At 38.9% G+C, this 22,349-nt stretch overlaps 1 protein-coding gene across 5 annotated transcripts in view; it reads left to right on the top strand.

Annotated features, from left to right (window-relative positions):
• LOC131431193 (unconventional myosin-IXAb-like) overlaps positions 1 to 19,868 on the top strand; it is a 169,991-nt gene extending 150,123 nt beyond the window's left edge. For all 5 annotated transcript variants that reach the window (XM_058596758.1, XM_058596756.1, XM_058596757.1 and 2 more), the window contains 5 exons: positions 9,337 to 9,870; positions 9,939 to 11,298; positions 11,370 to 12,389; positions 12,494 to 12,582; positions 17,269 to 19,868. In XM_058596758.1, coding sequence (XP_058452741.1) covers positions 9,337 to 9,870; positions 9,939 to 11,298; positions 11,370 to 12,389; positions 12,494 to 12,582; positions 17,269 to 19,173 — 4,908 coding nt within the window. In that variant the 3' untranslated portion in view covers positions 19,174 to 19,868. The remainder of the gene's footprint in view (positions 1 to 9,336; positions 9,871 to 9,938; positions 11,299 to 11,369; positions 12,390 to 12,493; positions 12,583 to 17,268) is intronic.
• The last annotated feature ends 2,481 nt before the right edge of the window (positions 19,869 to 22,349 follow it).

The following is a 22,349-nucleotide window of genomic DNA, read 5'->3' as shown; positions in this document are numbered from 1 at the left end:
CTCTAATCATTAATGTTACTTCAAGAAATTTAATATTTTCAGCCATTTTAGATATAGTATAATAGTAATTCAATATTTGTTTTATAATTGTTGTTGCCAATGGCTGAAAATGGTGCCCATTACCAGGGGGCTCAAATGCGAGCCTTTTGGTGTGGGGGAGAGTGGAGGGTTAATAAAAAAAACAAATAAATGGAAAAGCGGTTGGGTTGAAACTGCGTTAGATTTAGCATACGGCAAAAATGACATCTACCCCTTTTGGTGCTTCTTCCGGTAGTTTCTGATCTATTAACTAAAAGTCGAATGCTGGAACATGAATTATTTCATAATTGAAATTCGATGTATTCCTTTTTCTCATCTATGTATTACTCATAAAATTTTGTGTAACTTGTATAACTTTCTTATAGAGGAAGACTACTAACTGGTGACGATTAAAAAATGCACGAAATTCACAACGCAACGAAGCGCAATATTTTTAGTCTTATATCCACTTCGATGAAAAACACAATGTAAAGTTCAAATTCTCATTTTCAAGAATAATCCACAAGAATGAAAACAATAACTTATTCGTGTTAGACATTTGATATCTAATATACGAATGTTTTAAACTCAAGGCAGTCGGCTGCCAAGAGTGGCATATAGGATCAACTTAAAAAGACAGTAATACTATTCTAAACAGCCATCGGTTCGAGCACTTGCAATAATACTATTCGTTTTTGCTCCGGCAATTGTAAACGTACTTGAAATTGAAATAATTTTATTTATTTATTCATTGTTTTGTTTACAATTGTCGTTTACAATTATCATTAGTCTTCATAGAAGACCATATTTTGACCTTCTGCTACATACCTAGCTATGACAGTAGACGCCCTAACAGATCAATTGTTTCAACTGGAAGTACAACCAATAGCGGCCATTACACGAGTCATTACTAAAAATAATATAATTTTAATGAACGTGTAATAGTGCAGTAATGACGAGATTTCTATCAAATTTGAAATACATCATTACTTAGTCATCATTCAAAATGACAAAAATAATGTTCGTGTAAGGGCCGCTAATGATACTGAAACGTTTGAATCGATGAGAATTGAGACTCGATCATTCGACGAATTTGAAGCGTAGTCATCCAGTATTTGCCCCTTACGCTGTAGACTCATTCGAGCAATTGGTCATATAAACAACAAACAATATACCAGTACAGCTTTTTTTTGTAAGAAGACTGGACTCGAACATCGTTACCCGATGGATGCGTCGTGTTCCTTTGTAATAGAATGTAGTTCCTTACATTTTCATTTATTCGAATGATTTGCTTGCGAATCTTCATATTACACACTAATTTATTTTTACTGAATCTTGGCAAAATAATTGCCGAGATTTGCACCGCCAAGTACGCGGTAATCACCTTGGCCATCTGAAATATGACAAACGTCAGTTCTTACCGAAATTGTAAGCAAAAAATTTACTGTCAGTTCGGCATAACCATTGGAAAAAGCAAAGGAGGGAGATTTACTAACTACTGAGCCTTCAGCAATTCGAATTCGTTTTTATATTGTAAACATTCGATTGGGGTTCAAGATTTCACTTTATTTCCGTAGAAACATACAAAACATATACATTACATTACTTATGAACGAGGACTAAGCCCCGAATATGTTGGTTGACAATTGAAAATGTAAACATGAATGTCTAGCCGAATTTCGGCAAAAGCTAACACATATTTCGAAATTTTGGCAAACGCATTTGTTGATCTCGGGAAAATTGTTAATCACCTGAACTCATCGTTCAGCACAAGATTTTTCTAAATCTCGGAAAACTTAATATTGATTACTGATCAATCAGTAAAATTGTGTGTTGCCGATCTGTCTCGGCATTTTACTTTACCGAGCTCGAGAATTGGGTTTAAGTGTGTACTTTTGCCGGTGAAGGTCTCGGAGGGATTGAGTTCTCAAATCAACAACGATCAACGGTTGAGAATATTGTACAAAACACGAATTTTACTGACTGCTAGACAACACATCTGTAAAGGTTTACTCGTTCAGTTCGAATTACCCATAGCTAGATTTTATTCTGAATCCTTTGAAGCGTTTTCTTCCTGGTGGAACAACAACATGACCAAATTGGTACTGCATAAAGCATGGCTGGTCTGAAAATTTGTTTATAAATTAACAATTTGTTTTTTAGACAGAGCTTAGAATTTCTGTTTATAAGAGGATATAAACATTTAATATATTTATTACACTTTGTCTGAATTCCTTTAAAGTGATCCTTGAAAGTGAGTTTTTTGTCATACGTCAAATCTAAGTATTTTGCTTGATCAGACCATGTCAATTCCAAGCCAGTCAATTTGAGAATGTGATTATAGTTTGGGTTAAGAAAAGAAGCTCTTGGCTTATGAGGAAAGATAATTAATTGCGTTTTTACTGCATTTGGTTTAATTTTCCATTTTGACAGATAATCACTGAAAATATTTAAACTTCTTTGTAGGCGACTGCAGATCACTCTTAGATTTCTACCTGTGACTAACAGACTTGTGTAGTCACAGAATAGCGATTTCGGACAACCAACGGGTAGATTTGGAAGATTAGAAGTGAAAATATCATACAAGATTGGAGCTATGCTCGAACCCTGCAGAACATCGGCTCGTACGGGTAGCAATTCAGATTTACAATTCTGATAGCTAACCTGAAGAGTACGATCAGTTAAATAATTTTGAATCATTTTGATCAAATAAACAGGAAACTGGAAATCAGACATTTTTGCTATTAAACCTTTGTACCAAACACGGTCGAATGCTTTTTCTATGTCTAGAAGAGCAACTCCAGTGGATAACCCAGAAGATTTATTTGATTTTATCATGTTCGTGACTCTTACAAGTTGATGAGTAGTTGAATGTTCATGACGAAATCCAAACTGCTCTTGTAAAAAAATTGAATTCTCATTTATATGACATCATTCTCAACAAGATAATTTTTTCAAAAAGTTTACTGATAGAAGAAAGTAAGCTAATTGGTCGACAACTTGATGTTTCTGCTGGATTTTTATCAGGTTTCAGGATAGGAATTACTTTAGCGTTTTTCCATCTTTTTGGGAAGTAAGCTAATCAAAAACACATGTTGAAAATTTTAACCAGGAGTCTCAAAGCAACATCGGGAAGATTTTTAATAAGAATATTACAAATTCCATCATTACCAGGAGCCTTCATGTTTTTAAGTTTCCTAATGATTGACTTAATTTCATCAAAATTCGTCTCAATAATGTCATCTTGTGACACTTGGGTTGAAATATGGTCATATTTCAGTGAGACTTTATTTTCAATAGGACTCACAACGTTCAAATAAAAATTGTGAACACTCTCGAACTGCTGAGCAAGTTTTTGAGCTTTTTGCCATTTGTAAGAAGTATATGATTTCCTTCTTTGAGAGCAGGAATTGGTTTCTGAGCTTTCTTGAGAACCTTAGAAAATTTCCAGAAAGGTTTAGAATATGGTTTAATTTGTTCAATTACTTTAGCGAAATTTTCATTTCGCAAAAGAGTAAATCTATGTTTAATTTCTTTTTGTAAATCCTTAACTATGTTTTTCATAGCAAGATCACGAGAACGTTGATATTCTCGTCGACGAACATTCTTCAACCGAATGAGCAGTTGAAGATTGCCATCGATGATAGGAGAATTTAATTTAGTTTGAGCTTTGGAAACTGAAAGATTTCTAGCTTCGATAATGTAGTAATTCAAATTATCAATTGCTGTGTCGATGTCCGCAGAATTTTCTAGAATATCCACATGATTTTCAATGTGAGATCTGTAATCCAACCAATTAGCTCTATGATAGTTGAATATAGAACTAATTGGATTAATCATAGCTTCGTTGGAAAGTCTGAATGTTACAGGAAGATGATACGAGTCAAAGTCAGCATGTGTAATCGGTTCACAACAAATGTGATTTTGATCTGTTAGAACCAGATCAATTGTAGAAGGGGTTTTCACGGAAGAGAAACAAGTAGGATTACTGGGATGAAGAACTGTGAAGTAACCAGCTGAGAGTTGATTATGAAGTATTTTACCATTACTGTTATTTTGTTTACAATTCCCCTGGACATGCTAAGCATTTAAGTCCTCTATTACGAAAAATTTCGATCGATATCTTGTAAGTTTTTGCAAATCGCCTTTAAAGAAATTTAATTGTTCGCCGGTACATTGGAATGGCAAATATGCTCCAGCGATGAAATAAATTCTATGAATGGTTTCTACTTCGATTCCCAAGCTTTCAATAACTTTAGTATTGAAAGAAGGTAAAATTCGATGTTTAATTTGCCGTTGGACAAAAATGGCAACTCCACCACCCATTCCAGTAAACCTGTCAAATCGATGAACCACATAATGTGGATTACTTTTCAATTTGACATTTGGTTTAAGAAAAGTTTCTGTCACAATGGCAATATGAATTTTGTGAACTTTGAGAAAATTATAAAATTCATCTTCACTCGATTTCAAAGATCGAGCATTCCAATTTAAAATATTCAAATAATTATTTAACATCAGTGTTAAATTTTAAATTCATTATAATATTATTTGCAAATTGCCATCCGATTTGAAATGCTTCAAAAAGTTATGACATCGAATTCATTCGGATGATCATTTGAAAAAGTTGATCTTGTAGGTAGATCATTTTATTTTAAGTTATATCGCCTAAATCAACTTCATTTGAAGAAGCGAATGGCATTGAAGGAATATTTGTAGGTAGACTGCAAATATAGCTGCCATTAGAAGAAGATGATATGGCCGATCGACCTATTAATACATTGTTTTCGTTAGAAGATGAACTGCAAGGCGGTCCTGTGTTTTGATTATTTACATTAGAAGAATTAAGTGGTAGATTTCTAGCTGTTATACTAGCATAACTGACATTAGAAGAAGATGATGACGATGTCGATCTACCTGTCAATAAATTGTTTTCGTTAGAAGACGAATTGGCAGGCGTACCTGTTTTTTGTTTCGAAGAAATCAGTGCCGAATTAGGCGTGGCATTTGTAACGGTTTTCTGATTTTCAGGTATGTTCTGTAAATTTAAGGTCGTTGATTTGACTTGTTGTCGAAGCGAACGAGCGTTTAAAATTTTTCCACTGACAGGACATTTCAAATAATTGGATTTATGATTTCCATTGCAATTTGAACATGAAAATTTATCAGTGGTTTCATTCATTGGACAAACGTCTTTCGAATGCGATTTACCACAATTCAAACACCGTATATCCATATGACAATTTTTGGTTCCATGGCCGAAGCCTTGGTAACGACGACATTGCGTTAAGTTTGCAATAAGATTATGCCGTTTATAATGTTCCCAATGTATTTTAATGTGGAAAATGAAACGTACTTTTTCTAAAGTTTTCAAATTGTTTACATCACTTCGATTGAAGTGTATTAGGTAAAGTTCATGGGAAATTCCAGAGCGTGGTTTAGAAATACCATTCGCTCTTTTTTTTATAAGTATCACTTGGAAAGGGGCAAAACCAAGCAATTCTTCTAGTTCTTTTTTAATTTCATCAGTACTTTGATCATTTGATAAGCTTTTCAAGACAGCCTTGAAAGGTCTGTCTGATTTTATATCATATGAACAAAAATTTATGAAGTTTCTCGGACAAATATCGAATAAGACGTTCGTAATCTTTCAATCCATCAACCAAGACTCGACATTCTCCTCTTCGTCCGATTTGAAATGAGACTTTTACTTCCGGGAGAAAAGTAGAAAGCTCAATCCGGAATGCTTTGAAGTCGGAAATCATCACCGTCACTGGTGGCATAGATTGTTGTTTTTCTCCCAGAACGACAAGCGTCCATTTTGAGAATTTTTGAAGAATTTTCTTCTATGTCGCTACAATCGGATTCAGGAAGAATCTCGTAAATATTGTTAGACGGCATAGGATCAACGGAAGGGAAATCCGTCCGTTGTCTTTTATTTTTACATTCAGATTCTATAAGATCGTGAATGTTATTAGAAAAATGTTGAATAACGGATTGTGATTTATTCCGTATTGAATTATTTTTAGCCTTAGGCTTGTTGCCTTTCCAGTTGGACGCAGGCATTTTTGAAATGAATGAAATTTGAAATTAGTTTAACTAGGCTAAATTAGTCTTCGATTAGACTCCTAGTTTGGAAAAGTCTTAATAAAGACTGGTTTTGTGGTAGTCCTAATAAAGACTGATTAGTTCGAAGAATAGTTCTTTGAATAGTTAGCCTTAAAAAAGGCTGAATAATTTCTTAGTCTTGAAAAAGACTGATTATATTAGAATATCACTCGTTGCATAGCCTTGAGAAAGGCTGACTAATTGTTTGTCTTTAAAAAGACTGTTAGTTATTCAGGTAGCCTTGAAAAAGACTGAAGCCTTGAACCAATGAAACTCTAGGTAGCCAGAAAAAATTCCAGGAGCCAAGAGCTATACGCGTGCGGTGCGAACGACTGTTCAACAGCCGCTGTTGTTTTTAAATTATTAAGGTTATCTACCTTTGAAAATTTATTCACAAATTCCTGATCATATTTCCCATAGCTTGTAGAAAAAAAATATGTTGTAGGGTTAAGTACATCAAGATATATTCGCGATAAAGTTCTGCCAATTCTTGAACAGGGTACATTTTGAATAGGCGCTCCATAGTAAAGTAAGTCGTATTCACGGCAAAAAAAAAATCGTCAATCAACACACGGCAGCGCTCGCCATTTACAGTAACTTTCCGCCCATCGCTTTTGAAGAAGTACGGCCCGAGTGACTTTCTTGCAATGCTTCTGGGTGTTTTCACTCCAGATGCGGCAATTTTGCTTGTTGAAGTATCCATTCTAGAAATGAAAAATACACAATAAAAAAATGTATCCTTATCCAACTTTACCAGAGCCCATTTACCAAATGTTGTAAGTCAATGTTTTACAATGCGATGTTACAAGCGAGTTGACGTGAAATTTCAAGTAATTCAAACGTGGTTATTTTTATTTGAATGTATGAGTGGCCCCTACGAGAAGTATTGAAAATACTTTTAGTCATGTAACGGAACATATTTGCTTAAAATCATATTCCCTCATCAATCCCCTAACATTTTGTCGTCCGAGAGAAAATTTTTTGATGTGTGCCTTTAAATCTTTTCTCAATGTTTCTAGCGTCTGTTGTACTTTGACGAGTTTCGAAAAAAAAATGTCTCAAAAAAAATTACTATACCATTGCCAACTTTCGAATGGTGTTGTCTCGAGTAAGAGCCGTAACATTGTAGTGTTTTCTAGCTCGCTTCGACTTCACGGAAAAACAACAAGGATCAGCCCCATGAGGTTGTTCGAGCCATTAATGTGGAACAAGCAACCAAAAATTTCTAATGATCGACATTTTCAATTAATCGTTACACTTTTGAATCGGTAAATGTACGAGAGTCTTCTTAGATTGATCTTTATTAGGAACCAACACCGAATACGCGAACCCAGAAAATAGACTCTATTTGTCGTGATTTGTATTTGTTTTGTAGCCGACGAAATTTCATCAATAGCACAAATGTATGCAATTATATGTTTGTACATGCTTCCGATTCGGATATCGATATTTAAGCTTCTCTTCGCCAAGCTTGTGTTCAAAATTTATATGCAAGCAGTTATTTTTATAGCGTTTCTCTACCATTACTACCATTCTGCGATTTCGGAAGAGCGATAAACTTTTTCCCATTATCAATCGAGTTCATCTTATATAAATTAGAAATTAATCTTATGCACTCAAAATTTACCCTGGGATAGTTGTCAATTTCTCAGGCGAAACGACATAACATGGAATTTCATCCGATCTTGCATGACTCAAGATCAGAGCATACCAATGAAAGCTTCAAATCGTTTTATGGCACTTTTTGTCTTGCTGTCTAGCAACAACCTACCTCTAGCATGCTACGCGTAGGACTGAAACGTTAGCTATAATTTCGCTTCTATTTATAGATTCGCGTGCTTCCAACAGCTTCGCTTTTGCATCGATTGACCAATCAGAGCGATGTTTTCCCTAGATATATCGCTTACTCCTTCAAAACCGTCGACTATGGCAGGGAAATCCGGTATGCCGGAGATTTTTTGCAGACAAAATAGGACACTGCTAGCTATTAATCAACATTTCAATGATATACAATTAAAAATACATGGCTATGAACATTCAAATCAATACGTAGAAATATTTCCAATCAAATGGTGACATAATATTAATAATTGATACAAAATTGACTGAGCTGTAATTGTTCAAAACCTGACCACATTTCTACGTGTATTTTTCTTGAATTTTTCAATTTGCACCCCTATATAGAAAACAAAAATGTGTTCCACATTAAAAAAATCCATGGTCACTATCAGAAATTGTTGTGTGTCGAACCTCGAGTTTTTTTCGCCTGTGGGATTAGCCAACCTTGCCAACCTATCGACTTTCGGTTAAAACTTTGGCATACATCACAGTGTCTGTTCGGCACCTGACCAGACCATCAGCATAATAATCCGTCCGGTGTGATCCAATCTTGCCGAGGTTTTGTAATTTGACCTCTTTACCAACGCGGAAAAGGGTACCGATCCTAGGCATAGATTATCATCCCTTTACCTTTTTTTCTTTTCCACTCGGTTGCTGATATTTGTTATCCAGCATTGAAACCGAATTCCGACAAAAAAAAAACACTTAGGTCAACAACAAAAACAACAAAAAAATTAACCTGACGAATCGTGCGCATTCTAAAAACGCAGAGTACCGACAAAATGCATTAGCAGATCAGTGCCGAATAAGAAGAGGAAATGATGACACGGATTGAAATGTTTGTTGATTTTCTTATCCTCTTATCGGGCCTACCTCCTCCGGGGTTCTTCCTGGCTTTATTGCCCATACTTACCGTCTGACGTTGACGGCAAGACCGAAATGGCAAGCAAGCAAAAATGAAAAAAAAAGTTAGGCAGGAAATACCGGAAGAAGGACAGGAGTGTCCAATCAGCGGGGTTGTAAATTAGAAGGTTATAAAAGTGCAGACCCCACGCACCAGTAAAATATTGCAACCAAAGAAAAAAAAGGAAAGGCAACTGTTTATGGCGAAATTGCAATAAAACTAGTCTGTTTATGGTGCTGGTTAATGCTAATTTTTTTCCGTTCCTAAGAGTTTGTCGCTTTGGAAACTGTGGGAAAATTTGTTTCTGTCCGCACTTGTCTTTCATTGGAAACTGTCTACGTTTTTTTATGGAAGGAGACATCTTCCAACAACAACAAACTGTTGGGGAAACACCCGCCGATCTGTCAGGCAAAATGTTCAAGGTAAACGGTTTTTAACCGATTTCTTTTTATTTTGCTCACCCACAGCTCCGTTATACGGGAATGTTGGAAACGGTACGAATTCGCCGGGCGGGATACAATGTGCGGCTCACGTACGAAGAATTTATCCAGCTGTACCGGATCCTGCTGCCGAAGGGGTTGGTCAGTTCGCAGAAGGACGTACGCGACTTCATGAACACGATGGACCTGAACAAGCAGCACTACCAGCTCGGGCTGACCAAGATCTACATGCGGGAGTCGCAGAAGATGCGGCTCGACATCTGTTTGCACACGCGTATCATCGACAGTATCATCACGATTCAGCGCTGGTTTCGGTCGATCCTGCAGCGCAAAAAGTACTGCCAGTATCGTTCGGCGGCCTGCACGATCCAGTCGTACTGGCGGTTGTACCTGAAGGCCAAATTTCTGAAAAAACTTCGAACGGAGGCGGCCACCATCATACAGAGCGCCTGGCGGGGCTACACGGTGCGCAGCTGGTACAACAAGCTGAAGAGTGGCGTTCTGGTGATACAGGCCCGAATTCGGGGCAATCAGGCCCGGGAGCGATACAATTTGAGTAAGGTAAGGAGAAGAACTTATTAAATGTTGTTGTTCGTCGTATTAAATCCGTTTTTATTTTTGCTTTTCAGAAACTACAACGTGCCAAATTGCGCTCTACCCAAAGCCTTCCCGCATCTGAACGGCCCCTCGAGAGCTCCTTCGATACACCGGAGATTCTCCAACTGAGGGTTGTCGGTGTCAGTAAAAAGCAACCAACCTCTACGGCTGGCATCAGTTTCGAGTCAGCCATCGATATAGTCAACAAAAATCAAGCCCTGTTCAGCGATAACAGTCTGAGCAGTGCGGATTTCATTGACGATGACGATGATGACGACGACGAAGACGATGATGACTGTTACGAGGATATGGGTCTGGTAGATGAACCAAGTTATGGGGCGTCATCGGCGTTAAGACGCGAACTGCTGCTCGAGAAGAACACCAGCAGCGGTAGTGCGGATAGTGGTCTGCTGGATGGATACAGTGGCACTCAGCAGCATGTGAAAATGCCACTCAATCGGCAGGACGACGTGTTGGATCGACCAATACGGAAATACGAAATCGAAAGAGCGAGCAAGAGCACATTTGACGATGCCGAATTGGCTAAATACCGATTAAGTTCGCGGAGCGCCAGTGGGAAATTGCCGGTGCGACGCGTCGATTCCGGTCCGTCGCCGGGCAATCGCTTGCGGTATGAAGGATACAACAGTGGCAACGCCGGCCTCAGTAGTGGAATGATTCGAAATCAAAACCACAGCAATAATAGTTTTAGTTCCAGTAACGTTGAAATCGTTCTTGTACATACCGGTTTAGATAGTCTCTCTTCTTCAGTGGCCAATTCCGGAATTGCCAATAGCGGTCTCGGTAGCAGTAGCGCTAGCAGCTCACTCAACCCTGCTATCGCATCTGACCAACCGCAGAAACATCCTCTTCAGCGGAATCTCAACCGTAACTCGATAAGCCAAACGCAAACGCAACAACAATCCAGTACCACCACTCTCAGTCGCCGGGAGCTGCTATGTCGCAGTCAAGGGGACGAAATCAACTCCAACTATCACCTGCAACATCTTCAGTCATCGCCACTGACGTCGTCAATGTCGTCCGCTAACTACCAGAACGTCCAGTACACTTCGACCCCAACGACTGCCTACCATCAGCAGCAGCAGCAACATCAGCAACAGCAACAACATCAGCAACAGCAACAACCGCATAGCTATAACAATAACAACAATAACACATTAAAACACACCAGCACTTCCAGTTCCAACAGCATGAGTGGCAGTTCCAATAGTCTGTACAACTACGTTACTCAGCAGCAACCACAACAACAGCAATATATCCCACCTAGTAGCGTTGCCGGTTCGCAGAGTAACCAGTCTCTGTTACAGCGAGGATTGAGCAACTATCCGGACGATTTCGTCCAAAACTACTACAACACTACGACACCGAAGGGTAAGTTCCGTAATGGCTTTCTATAAAAACGAAATCTAGACTAAACGTATAAATTCCGTCTTTCAACACAGGCAAAGCGGCAGCCCTGCTCGGTACCAAGTCGGAAGACTCCAAATACCCCAGTAAGGATATCGATTTGACGCTATCGAGTGCGACGGTGACCCCCTCCGGACCGGTCGCTCCCAGTAAATCGCGTCGCATTAAAACGAATCTCAGTGATGACTTTTCCGGAGCAATAACCAGTGGAAACGGGAATTCGGGTCAGACGGCACTGAGCCGGCGGGGTGCCATCAGTGGTGCGGACACACTGAAACGACGGAACTCCGATCCGACCAACAAGATTCCGTTGCTGGAAGTGAACCGGGGAAATGACATGTACCAGTCCAGTACGCGGATAAACATTGCCGGGCATCAGTTCCGGAAGGTGCAGCGAATCAACAAGGCGGAGAAGTGTGCCAGCTGTCAGGAAAGCGATTCGTTCGTGAACGAGGGCTATCGATGTCTCGACTGTAAGGTGCTGGTGCACACCAAATGTATTCAGAATGGTGGGATCAAATCGTTGCAGTGTGCGGCCAAGCGGTCCAAACGGATACGAACGGGTAAGCACGACAAGCATGCTCCGATCGGTATGGGAAGTACCAGCACTCCCAATTCGAAATTTTCCGCCACGAGAGAATACACCGATTCGACGGATAAGATTATAAGTGATGCCAAAGAGCTGCAGTTGATGCAGGACTTCATCACGCAGAAGATCTGCAAGATGGAAAGCGTTTGCGGAAAACCGTCCGAGGTGGATCGGGTTTTCAAGCAAGCCCTGAGGGAATTCAAGGACAATCTGGTGGCCCAGTACAGTGTAGCGCACAAGCAAAACTCCGATCTGCTGAACATCAAATATCGGGATCTGATCGCCAACTTCGAGCAGGTCATTGAAACAACGTCGGGCAAGAAAAACGATTTCCCGCTGACGATGGGAGTGAATGCGTTCCGTGGTTTCATGAACGAGTTTATGAATTCCCGTGAAACCGAAAAACCGAAGACAAAGCGGAAAAAAGACAAGAAACGGAAACACGACGAGCACACCACGTACAACGGTAAGTGCGCATGCCACGATGACGGTGGTAACTTTAACGACGACGATGATGATGATGATTAACCTTCGCCAAACCGGTTTGTTTCCTTGTTCCACCTTTCACAGGTCACACATTCCAACTGACAATCATCAACATCGCGACGGCTTGCGAAATCTGCCAACAGTTTCTCCTTTGGCCAATCGAACGTGGATTGGTAAGTTATATTGTTTCATCAGTTATTCTTAGTGATTCGTTGTTTGTTTATTTATTTGTTACTTAAAAATCATGTGACACAGTATGGTTCTCAGGATAGTTTCTAATAAAATTTTGAAAGCTAGATTTAATTCTATTGCGCGACCAATAAAATTCAAATCCCCATAATTGGTGCACCGCACATGTAAGCTAACGAAAGAAAGCGATGTCGCGAAATTGATTCTCCCAAGCAGTGATGGAAAATCGATTCTATCGCTCAAGAGCGGAATAATGTATGTATTTTATATTTATGTTTTGCCTTTCTCATATAGAAAGGTAATGCAATCACTGTGAAAACCGACTTTTGAACCGAGTGTCATATACCATTCAACTCAGTTCGTCGAGTACGCAAAATGTCTCTCTCTCTCTCTCTCTCTCTCTCTCTCTCTCTCTCTCTCTCTCTCTCTCTCTCTCTCTCTCTCTCTCTCTCTCTCTCTCTCTCTCTCTCTCTCTCTCTCTCTCTCTCTCTCTCTCTCTCTCTCTCTCTCTCTCTCTCTCTCTCTCTCTCTCTCTCTCTCTCTCTCTCTCTCTCTCTGTGTGTGTGTGTGTGTGTGTGTGTGTGTGTGTGTGTGTGTGTGTGTGTGTGTGTGTGTGTGTGTGTGTGTGTGTGTGTGTCACGTTTTTTTGCACTTACTTTTCTCGGAGATGGCTGAAACGATTTTCACAAACTTAGATTCAAATGAAAGGTCTTGTGATCCCATACAAAATTCCTGAATATTATTTGGATCCGACCTCAGGTTCGGTAGTTATGGGGTAAAATGTGCAAAAAATCAAAATATGTGTTCTAACTTTTCTCATAGATGGCGCGACCGATTTTCACAAACTTAGGTTCAAATGAATGGTACTGTGGTACATTTTATTCATACGGCCCATTATTTTACAATGAAAGCCATAGAAATTTTCTTAGAAAATTCATAAGTGTTTTATATGACATAAATAATGTAGGAAAAAATGATTTTTTTTAATAAAAGCATTTCATTCCTTTCTTTAATGAATTTATTAACATTTTCAAGTTACTATTTAATTTTCTTAAATGAATACCTTCTCCTATATTAGCTCTTATTTAAAGAAAACTAACTAAACTTTTTATATCTAAATAAATGCTTATTATCAACAGTGTACTGTGAAAGGTTGGCATCAATGGAATCTAGTTTTATGAATTCCGCTAGTTAGAAATGCATTCTCAAAACAAATTGTAATTCCATATTACTTGGGCAGAAGAAATAGTATCGATAATTTTAGTTTTCGTCCTACAAATTATGGCGGTTATATCCACTCCGCACTCTGAACATAAAAAGATAAAATAAGTACACAGCAACACACATTATATAGACTGGGTAAAACTACCTCCAAATACTAACCACATTCTAGCCGGAATCGAAAGATCCTGAAGCAAATCATCAGCGGAAGTTATGTTTTCACTATATTTGATCGCCAACTATGATTTTTCACACAAGATGTTATTTCTCGGTTGATTTTTCAAAAGGGCGTATAGGGAAGTGACAGTTTCTCTTTGTTTACTTTCTCTTCTATTAATTACCAAGCGGTTTCCACGTTTATCACTCAACTCTTTGCATGAAATGATACCCGAAACTTTCGACTTTCAAACAGAATAGTGATATCAAAGAAAATCTTTTTAATCACATCACAATAATCGAAAGAGAGAGTGATTAAAGAGAAACTGTCACTTGCTTATACGCCCTTTTGAAAAATTAACCGAGATTTTGAATTTTATTGCGTTGACGTATGATATGTACACGTGTATCGTATACAGGTCATAAAGCTGTTAAATGAAATTCATTGCTTCGTCATGAATTACATACGCCAGCAATGAAATAGTCAAAAATATGAAAATTGATACAATCATATGATTTGACTTATGATATTCTTAATTGCAGTATCCTCAGTGTTATCCTCAGTGTAGTTGTTTATATTCGCAGAGCGATATAAAGTGAACCGTATGTTCACGAGAACAGAGTAAAGGGGAGGGGGAACGGAAGGCATTCCCCCGGGTCCGGACTTTTTCAAGGGGCCCGGAAATTCGAAGATTTCAATCGAAACAAATTTGGCTTGCGAATTATTTTGTTAAAATAATAGATTCAAAAATCTCTTGATTCGATGATATTCCCATCGACGACACGACCTGCCACTCGACTATCAAAACTGTATCGCAAATTTAACTACTCCTCAGTAACTGGTAATGTCAAAATGGAATCGCTTGAAAAAATGTTGGAACTGGCAACACAAGTTGGTGAATTATTGATTTTGAAAAACAGTTATCAGTAGCCTTGGTAACCACAAAAGGAATGTAAACAAAAACAAGAGATTCTCACTTAAAACGAAACCACTGAGTGAAGTTGGCCCGCTGGCAGGTATTAAATTTATTCTTTCAGAGATCTGCCATAACTGCATAATCTGCCATAGGGATTGTGTCGTATGCCGCTTTGAAGTCAATGACGCGTTGTATTCTCGACACTTTTGGAGTACTTGTCTCATAACGAATATGTAATTCGTAGTGGCGTACCGTACCGGAAACGCAAATTATTCAGTACCAAAAATTTAATTTCGGTTGTTTAAGGCAATAAAAAACTTCTCGGGTGTTATCTTCAGGAGAAATATATTCATCTAACTAAGCAAAAAAACTGAAACTAGTCCACCAAGCCGATTGAATGTAGATTTTTTGATAACTCGCTTCAGGCGACTTCACTAGTAATGATACTAACCGAATAATCATAATCCATCATAATTTCTTGGTGTGAGGGCAGTTTTGAACGCCGTTAATAAGGTGTCGACTTGCACTATCAGGAATTGTATAAATGTTTCCCCAGCTTCATACGATGCCAACTCTTCCTCAGCGAGGTTGTGATTGTGATTGGCCAACCCATGGATGCAAACGAGGTTTAAAAAAGTTTTGCACGTGCCTGTTCAACGTCACTAGTTTCTAATCGCCCTTGCTGGATTGAACTTTGAAGTGCCGATTGGGCTAGATCTATGTAACCGGTAGGGTTACCAGATTTCAGAGGTGATTTCAAAGCATATATGAAATCTTGTTCCAAGCAACTAGCAGCGTTATTAACAACAGCACACACTCCGTCTAGCGATTGCGTTCCATTTGAACGTCGAATGCACTTCCGAATAATGAAAATACATCATCCAACATGCTGGAGCATTGCTGCCCCGTTTAAATGCTGTACAAAATTATCGCTTTCAGGACGCTTTCTTCCATGAAATAACGCTCTAAAAGTAAATATGTCCCAAGAATTTCCTGCATTTGCGTACTCAATCGGGACTTTTCAATCAACTCATTTAAAGTTTTTAGCTTCGCTTCCTAAGGCTGTGAACCATTTCGCGGTTAATTTTAACATTTGGTTAAAATCTGACACTCGAGTGGTTAATTTGATGTTGTCAAAAATAACCCTGCTCGAGAGCATGGTTATTTTTGACAGATCGATAGTTATTTTCCAACACTGAAAAAAATCTCGCAATGAAAATTCTAATACTAATTCTTTAGTTGAAATTATTTCCAGTGGAAAATAAACCCAAATAACTTTCCGTCCGTCAAATTTTGAAATGGGCCACAGTTTTAGTCAAATTTAACTACTCGACACCAAATAACCACTCAAGTGTCAGATTTTAACCAAAAGTTAAAATTAACCGTGAAATGGTTTACAGCCTAAGTGTTTGGTTCCAGACAACTTTTTTCGAGAAAAACACAAAGCGATTAGAAATTCATTTATACGAATTAGAATATCATTTACACTCACCAAGCATCGGTGTTTGACAAACTTTATATACAATTCAGCTCTCGAATGAATTATTGTTATTTTTTGCAGTTTTTTGTAAAAGATTTTTAATAACCATGAAATGTGGAATTATTCCACAACTGTTTCAAACTATTCGTTTATTTATTCTGGTGCTCCATGGTAACTAGTTCATAGCAACTTAAACAGTGTTGCTCGAATAGTTAGTTTTTGTCATTTTCAAGGGGTCGCTATATTTATGGTAACTGGTGGTAAATCGCTCACGAACACTTTTTATTCTGATTTTTCTTCGGAGTGTCTGGTCGTGTCGTCGTTCCCATGCTCATAATGTTTTTTTTCATATGATCATGTTTAGGGGGCCGTAATATTGCAGTCCCCCGAACCCGAATTTTCTCTCGGTGGCCCTGTCCATAATAGGTAGGACAACGTTTCTCAAGCTTCTCGCAGATTGGGACTTCTCGCAGATTGGGACTTACACTGAATCCAGTTAACTGTTTACTTGTTTATTCAACCCTTGAGCGTAACTGTTCTGTAGTTTGGAAACAAAATCGAGCCGATGAAACGTAGATTCATTCTCTTCGTTCTATGACGTTTGCCAAGGAACAATCCCCCGCAACTACCAAGCTATGGATATCGCGGGCTAGTAATCGCTCTCGATACACAACAAATATGACGGGCACCTACCATATTATTAGTAATTATCATCAAATCAATATTGTGTCTGTTGATCATACAGAAGTAAATAAATAAATCTCTTTGGATGATCATGTTGTTCATACGACCTAACCTCGCTCTTAGGTACAAAATAATGTACTTCTGTTCAGTTATCGATGACCATTTATCTAAATTCAATGGAAATTCATTTTGTCTGTTTTTTTTTCTTCCAGGTCTGCCAAAACTGTCGACTGACGTGCCACAAGCGATGCTACCTGAAGTCGGCCGGGTGCAGCAAGATTGCGAACTCCGGTCCGCTGGTTCAGGGTATGACCGGCGTCGGTGGTGCCGGAGTGGTCGGTAGTGGAGCCATGTGTGATGCCAGCGGACAACCGACGAAGCTGTTCGGTGTGCCACTGACTGCACTGTGTGCCGGCAGTGATGGTATTAAGATTCCGGCCCAGATTTACAGTCTGATCATGATGATTGAAATGCACGGACTGTACTCGGAGGGTATCTACCGGAAGAGTGGTGTGAGTTCCAAGATTAAGGAATTGAAGGTCAAGATGGACCGAGGGATGGGCAGTTCCGACGAAATGGACTACGAAAGCTATAATGTGCATGTGTTGACGAATGTTTTGAAATCGTTCCTGAGGGAGATGCCGGAACCGCTGCTGACGTTCGATAGGTACGATGATTTCCTAAGGGCAGCCGATCTATCCGATGGGAATGATCGTGTACAGACGCTGATGTCTCTGATAAAGAAGATTCCACCGGCGCATCATTGTCTGCTCGAGAGATTGATTTTCCACCTGGCACTGGTGGCCAAGCTGGAACAGTACAACCGAATGTCGGCCAGTTCGTTGGCAATCGTTTTTGCACCCTGTGTGCTACGAACGAATCGATACGTTCCCGCGCAGGACAGTTTGAACGATATCGGTCGACAGACCAAGTGCATGGAGACTCTAATAACGCAGAAGATGCTGAACGTGAAAAGTACTTTAGCGGACATTGATACACTGGACACGGCGGCACACACGGCTACAACGAGATTAAGCACACTGCGAAGCAGTAAGGTGTTCACCCAGGAAGAAATGGCTGCTAATTCCAGAAGCGGTGTAGCGAGTTTAGAAACGGAGACCGAAGAAATGCTGCTAGAGGGTCACATTCAGGAGATCAAGAAGGAGAAAGCTCTTCTTACCTCTACTTTACCGAGTCTTGCTCGAGCAAGCTCGGACGATGATCTGCTATCGACGGATCTTGATGGCGAGGGTGGCAGTTTGGACGATTTGAGTAGCAGTAAAGACCGAGATATGGAGAGTAGCTACAACAACGTGATAAGTGATAGCGGTATTTCGATTCGCTACCAGCCACCGTCAGATCACGGTAGCAGTAATGTTAGTCTTAACAATGACGTACCAATGGCTGTGAGCTATAATCTACGAGATCAAAGCATCGACTATTTCCATAAGGTAGGCAAAACGAAATCTCAGTCCCACCAGACGCTGCTGGATCGGGAAGCATTCCTGAAAAGCGGCTCGCTGAGTGGCTCCGCAACGACTCCTCAGTCACCTACGGCTACCATCACCGCTTCATCTTCGTCCCCATCGTCCTCCTCGGCACCGTCGATGATCAAATCTCAGAACGGCAGCACCAGCAGTGTTAGCAACAACAGCACTTCGAGCAAACGTTCCGACAGTCAACAGTTGAATCTCAGCCATTCGATGGTCACCCTTTCGACCGGTGTTAGTGGTGGTGCAATCGGAAACACCTCCTCGTCATCTACGTCGGATCTTCAGCGGCAGAAGCCCATCATTATGCGTAGCATATCCGGCGGTTACGAATCTGCGTCCGCCATTAGTAGTGGCGCCGGAGGAAACAATCCTCAGAAAATTCTGATTCAACAGTCTGCCTCGATTCCAATTTCTTCGTCGTCCTGTTCGTCATCGTTGGGTAACGTCAACAGCACTGGTGGTAGTGCGACGAAAGACAGCAAGGATCCGAAAATGAGTCGACGAATATCCGGCAGTCGACGGCAGAACAGCAGCGGCGGACCTCCTCCACCGCCTTCATCAGGAGCAGGTGCGGGCGGAGCCGCGCCTGGCAGTGGCGGCGATGATGAACCAATAATGGTTTAAATCTCGCGTGAGACTAGTTCAGTTATATTGTTTATTTTCTTTTGTTTTTTTTTCGTTCGAATTAAATTGTGTTTTCTTCAAACAGAAAGAAAGCGATTCTGTTGATAGTTAGGAAAAATGTTAAACGAACAAAATACCCCTCTTTTTTCTCAATGCAAAACAAAAAAAAACAACCTAATTGTTGAAGGCAAACCAGACGAGAGAGAAATAAGTCGCATTCAGTTTTTATGTGTAATAGAATTATAATGATTTACTACTAATAATAATCTTATTTATAACGCAAATCGCAGAAAAAAAGAACTTGTAACATTTAAAAAGTGATCATATATAGAGCAAAAACAAAGCTAAGCGTGAGTGGAGGTGGTGTAACTGCGGCGGTGTTCAAACGTTAACTTGCGTGCGCGCTTGGTTTGTTGTGTATGTGTGCGTATGTATGTATACGAACGGATGTGACAATGTAAAATGTAGGTCAAATATATATATATGTTAAAAAAAACTCATTACTCTTATAAAATGAAACAACAAGAATGATAACATACAAGCGCATATAAATTCACATATTTAGATAGTGCAGAAGGAATCATTATAACAAAAATTCAAGGAAAACTATATATATATATATATGATAATCACGCTACTCGAACGAATGATTAAGCAAGAAAAATATTTGAAAACGAATTTAAAGTTTAGATAAATGCTTTTGTTTTCTTTTCATTCCGAATTTGCGTTCCATTTCACTTTTTCGTTTTTTTTGTTCTGCTTCATATTGGTACACGGCTTTGGCAAATTGACAGCAAGCTTTCAAATATGGTGAAGCGGGTTCACTTTTTAAACAAGCAAACCCGCGAGTGACTTTCCAATAACAGGAGTATATCAACCGAGTTCGAATTTTCCATACAAGGGCATCATTCTATGAAGTATGCAAATGTTTACATTCGATCGAAGTGCACAATAATGTCGTTTTCGCTTGATGTCAAACCTAACCCAGTTTTCACTCTAACTGCTGTCAAACTGTTTGTTCGAAGCTAGTTTCGAACCTAGTTTTAATGTCGTTGAACTGAAAATCGACTCAGTTTCGAACCTGGTTTTTATATCAGGTTTGCTCAAACCCCCGTTGCTAAGTGCGAAACAAACACAGTTTCGTGAAAATTGTTTGTTTGATGAATCTGTCCTGGGTCAGGTTCAGTTTTCTCAAGCGAAAACGACATGAGTGTAGTAAAAAAAACACTGTTAGCAGTCAAATGATGTTCATTCAGCTAACTTTGTGAGGTTATGTCATATTCGTGTAAAACCTTACAGTGCAGCTGGTTCATTTTTTGCTATCATTGCAAATATTTCGGAGAAAAGAATAGACGCTGTCCCAAGCTGACCGAAATGTTTTTCTACTGCTAAAAATTTTAAAAATTTTTGATATCTTGTATTTCTTGAATATACAAGTAGTTTGTAATATCCAATTTTTTGTTAGTCATTCTTCTTCATTGTTTTGGTTTTTGCAGAATGATGCTGGCCACAGTTTCATGACGTCATAGCAGGGGCTGGGAAAAAATGTTGACCTGTCAAACAACTACCGAACATTCAGTAAATTCAGTGATGTCAACTAACGGACGGCTCGGTAATTTGTTTTTGTTTTGGTTGAAATTAAAATTAAAAATCAATTTAAAAATTCTTGGATTTTCCAAATAAATACAACTTTTCATTCATTGATTACGCTTTTCTATCTTGGAAATGTGTATTCCTTGATTTTGCACTGCAAAATGTGACAAAAATTAGCTTAAGTCGTCATTTGGCAAATACCCATACATAAAATGTGTTTGAGTTCATCCATCGCAATATTTTCTTCCCCATTGATTGCAATGTCGAAGTTTGAAATTTCATATTGCTCATCTGTAGGTGAGAAAACCAAAGAAAAACTCAAGATAGAGTAGTCTGCGATTTCTTATGTATCATTTGAGTAGGACCCCTCGATGAGCTCGGTTCACTGTCAGTTTCAGTCTATTGAAGCAAAACAACAGGCGTCTGATCGCTAGATGCGTCGTAACTATGACAATGATTGTTTATGTCCAGTGATTCTTACAATAATGTCGTTTTCGCTTGAGAAAACTGAAACTGACCCAGGGTAGTTTCATCAAACAAACACTTTTCACGAAACTGTGTTGATTTCGCACTTAGCAACGGGGGTTTGAGTAAAACTGATTTAAAAACCAGGTTGGAAACTGACTCGATTTTCAGTTCAACAACGTTGAAACTAGGTTCGAAACTGACTTCAAACAAACGGTTTGACAGCAGTTAGGGTGGAAACTGGGTTAGGTTTGGCATCAAGCGAAAACAACATAAGAAAGTAGAAACTACTTAGAATAGAACCATTGCGTATAATTTATGTACTTTGTTATTGCCTCATCCCATGAAGCATTAAAGTCAGTTGTGGCAAGAAATCATTATGTTCTGAATGTAAACATATGTTTGCTTTCTTTCTAACTTGTATTGTTTCCATGACAGTTTGTCGGAACTAGTCGACGCTTATTAACGGAAGGTCAATAAAATTACATTATTACTAAACCAACTGGTTCACGATTACTGACCCAACATTTTTCAATGAATCCTATGGGACATTGTAATTTTGAGTTTATCTTTGAGAAAACGTTTCCGCAGAAGTGGACATTTTTTTTTTCATAAATACGTTTATTTCTTAAGGCAGTTTACATAAGTTTTTCTTCGCCGTAGCATCACTTTTACATAATATTCTTATCCTAATTTAATTCTAACATAGTCACAACGTTTTGCATTTATTAAAACATATTCTCTTATTACTTAAATATCATCTTAGGTAACTCGTCATTAATTATGAAATCTACTCGGAAATATTATTTGAACCAAACGATTAACTTCTATAAATTATAAAATAAGCTGTTATTTTCAGACATTTTGTTAATAATTTCATAAACTGTTTCGAGTTTGTTTGTATCATTACATTATTTTTATTCTAATTTAGCTATTGGTTGAACTCATGGACGCAGCTGGGATCAGAACTAAGTCTTGAAAGGGGCCTTTATTAAATTGAAACTCCAGTTTTCTTTATGAAATGATAAATAAGTTTCATGTATGAAAGGTCACGACAAGCAAGAATGTCTCGAACTGGGATATTGGATAGTCTACCTTGGGTACGCAAAGAATTTATT

This window comes from Malaya genurostris, chromosome 2 (genome assembly GCF_030247185.1).
Source record: "Malaya genurostris strain Urasoe2022 chromosome 2, Malgen_1.1, whole genome shotgun sequence".
NCBI lineage: Eukaryota > Metazoa > Arthropoda > Insecta > Diptera > Culicidae > Malaya > Malaya genurostris.
The sequence above is the reverse complement of the archived record's forward strand: the minus strand, read 5'-3'. Positions and strand labels throughout refer to the sequence as shown.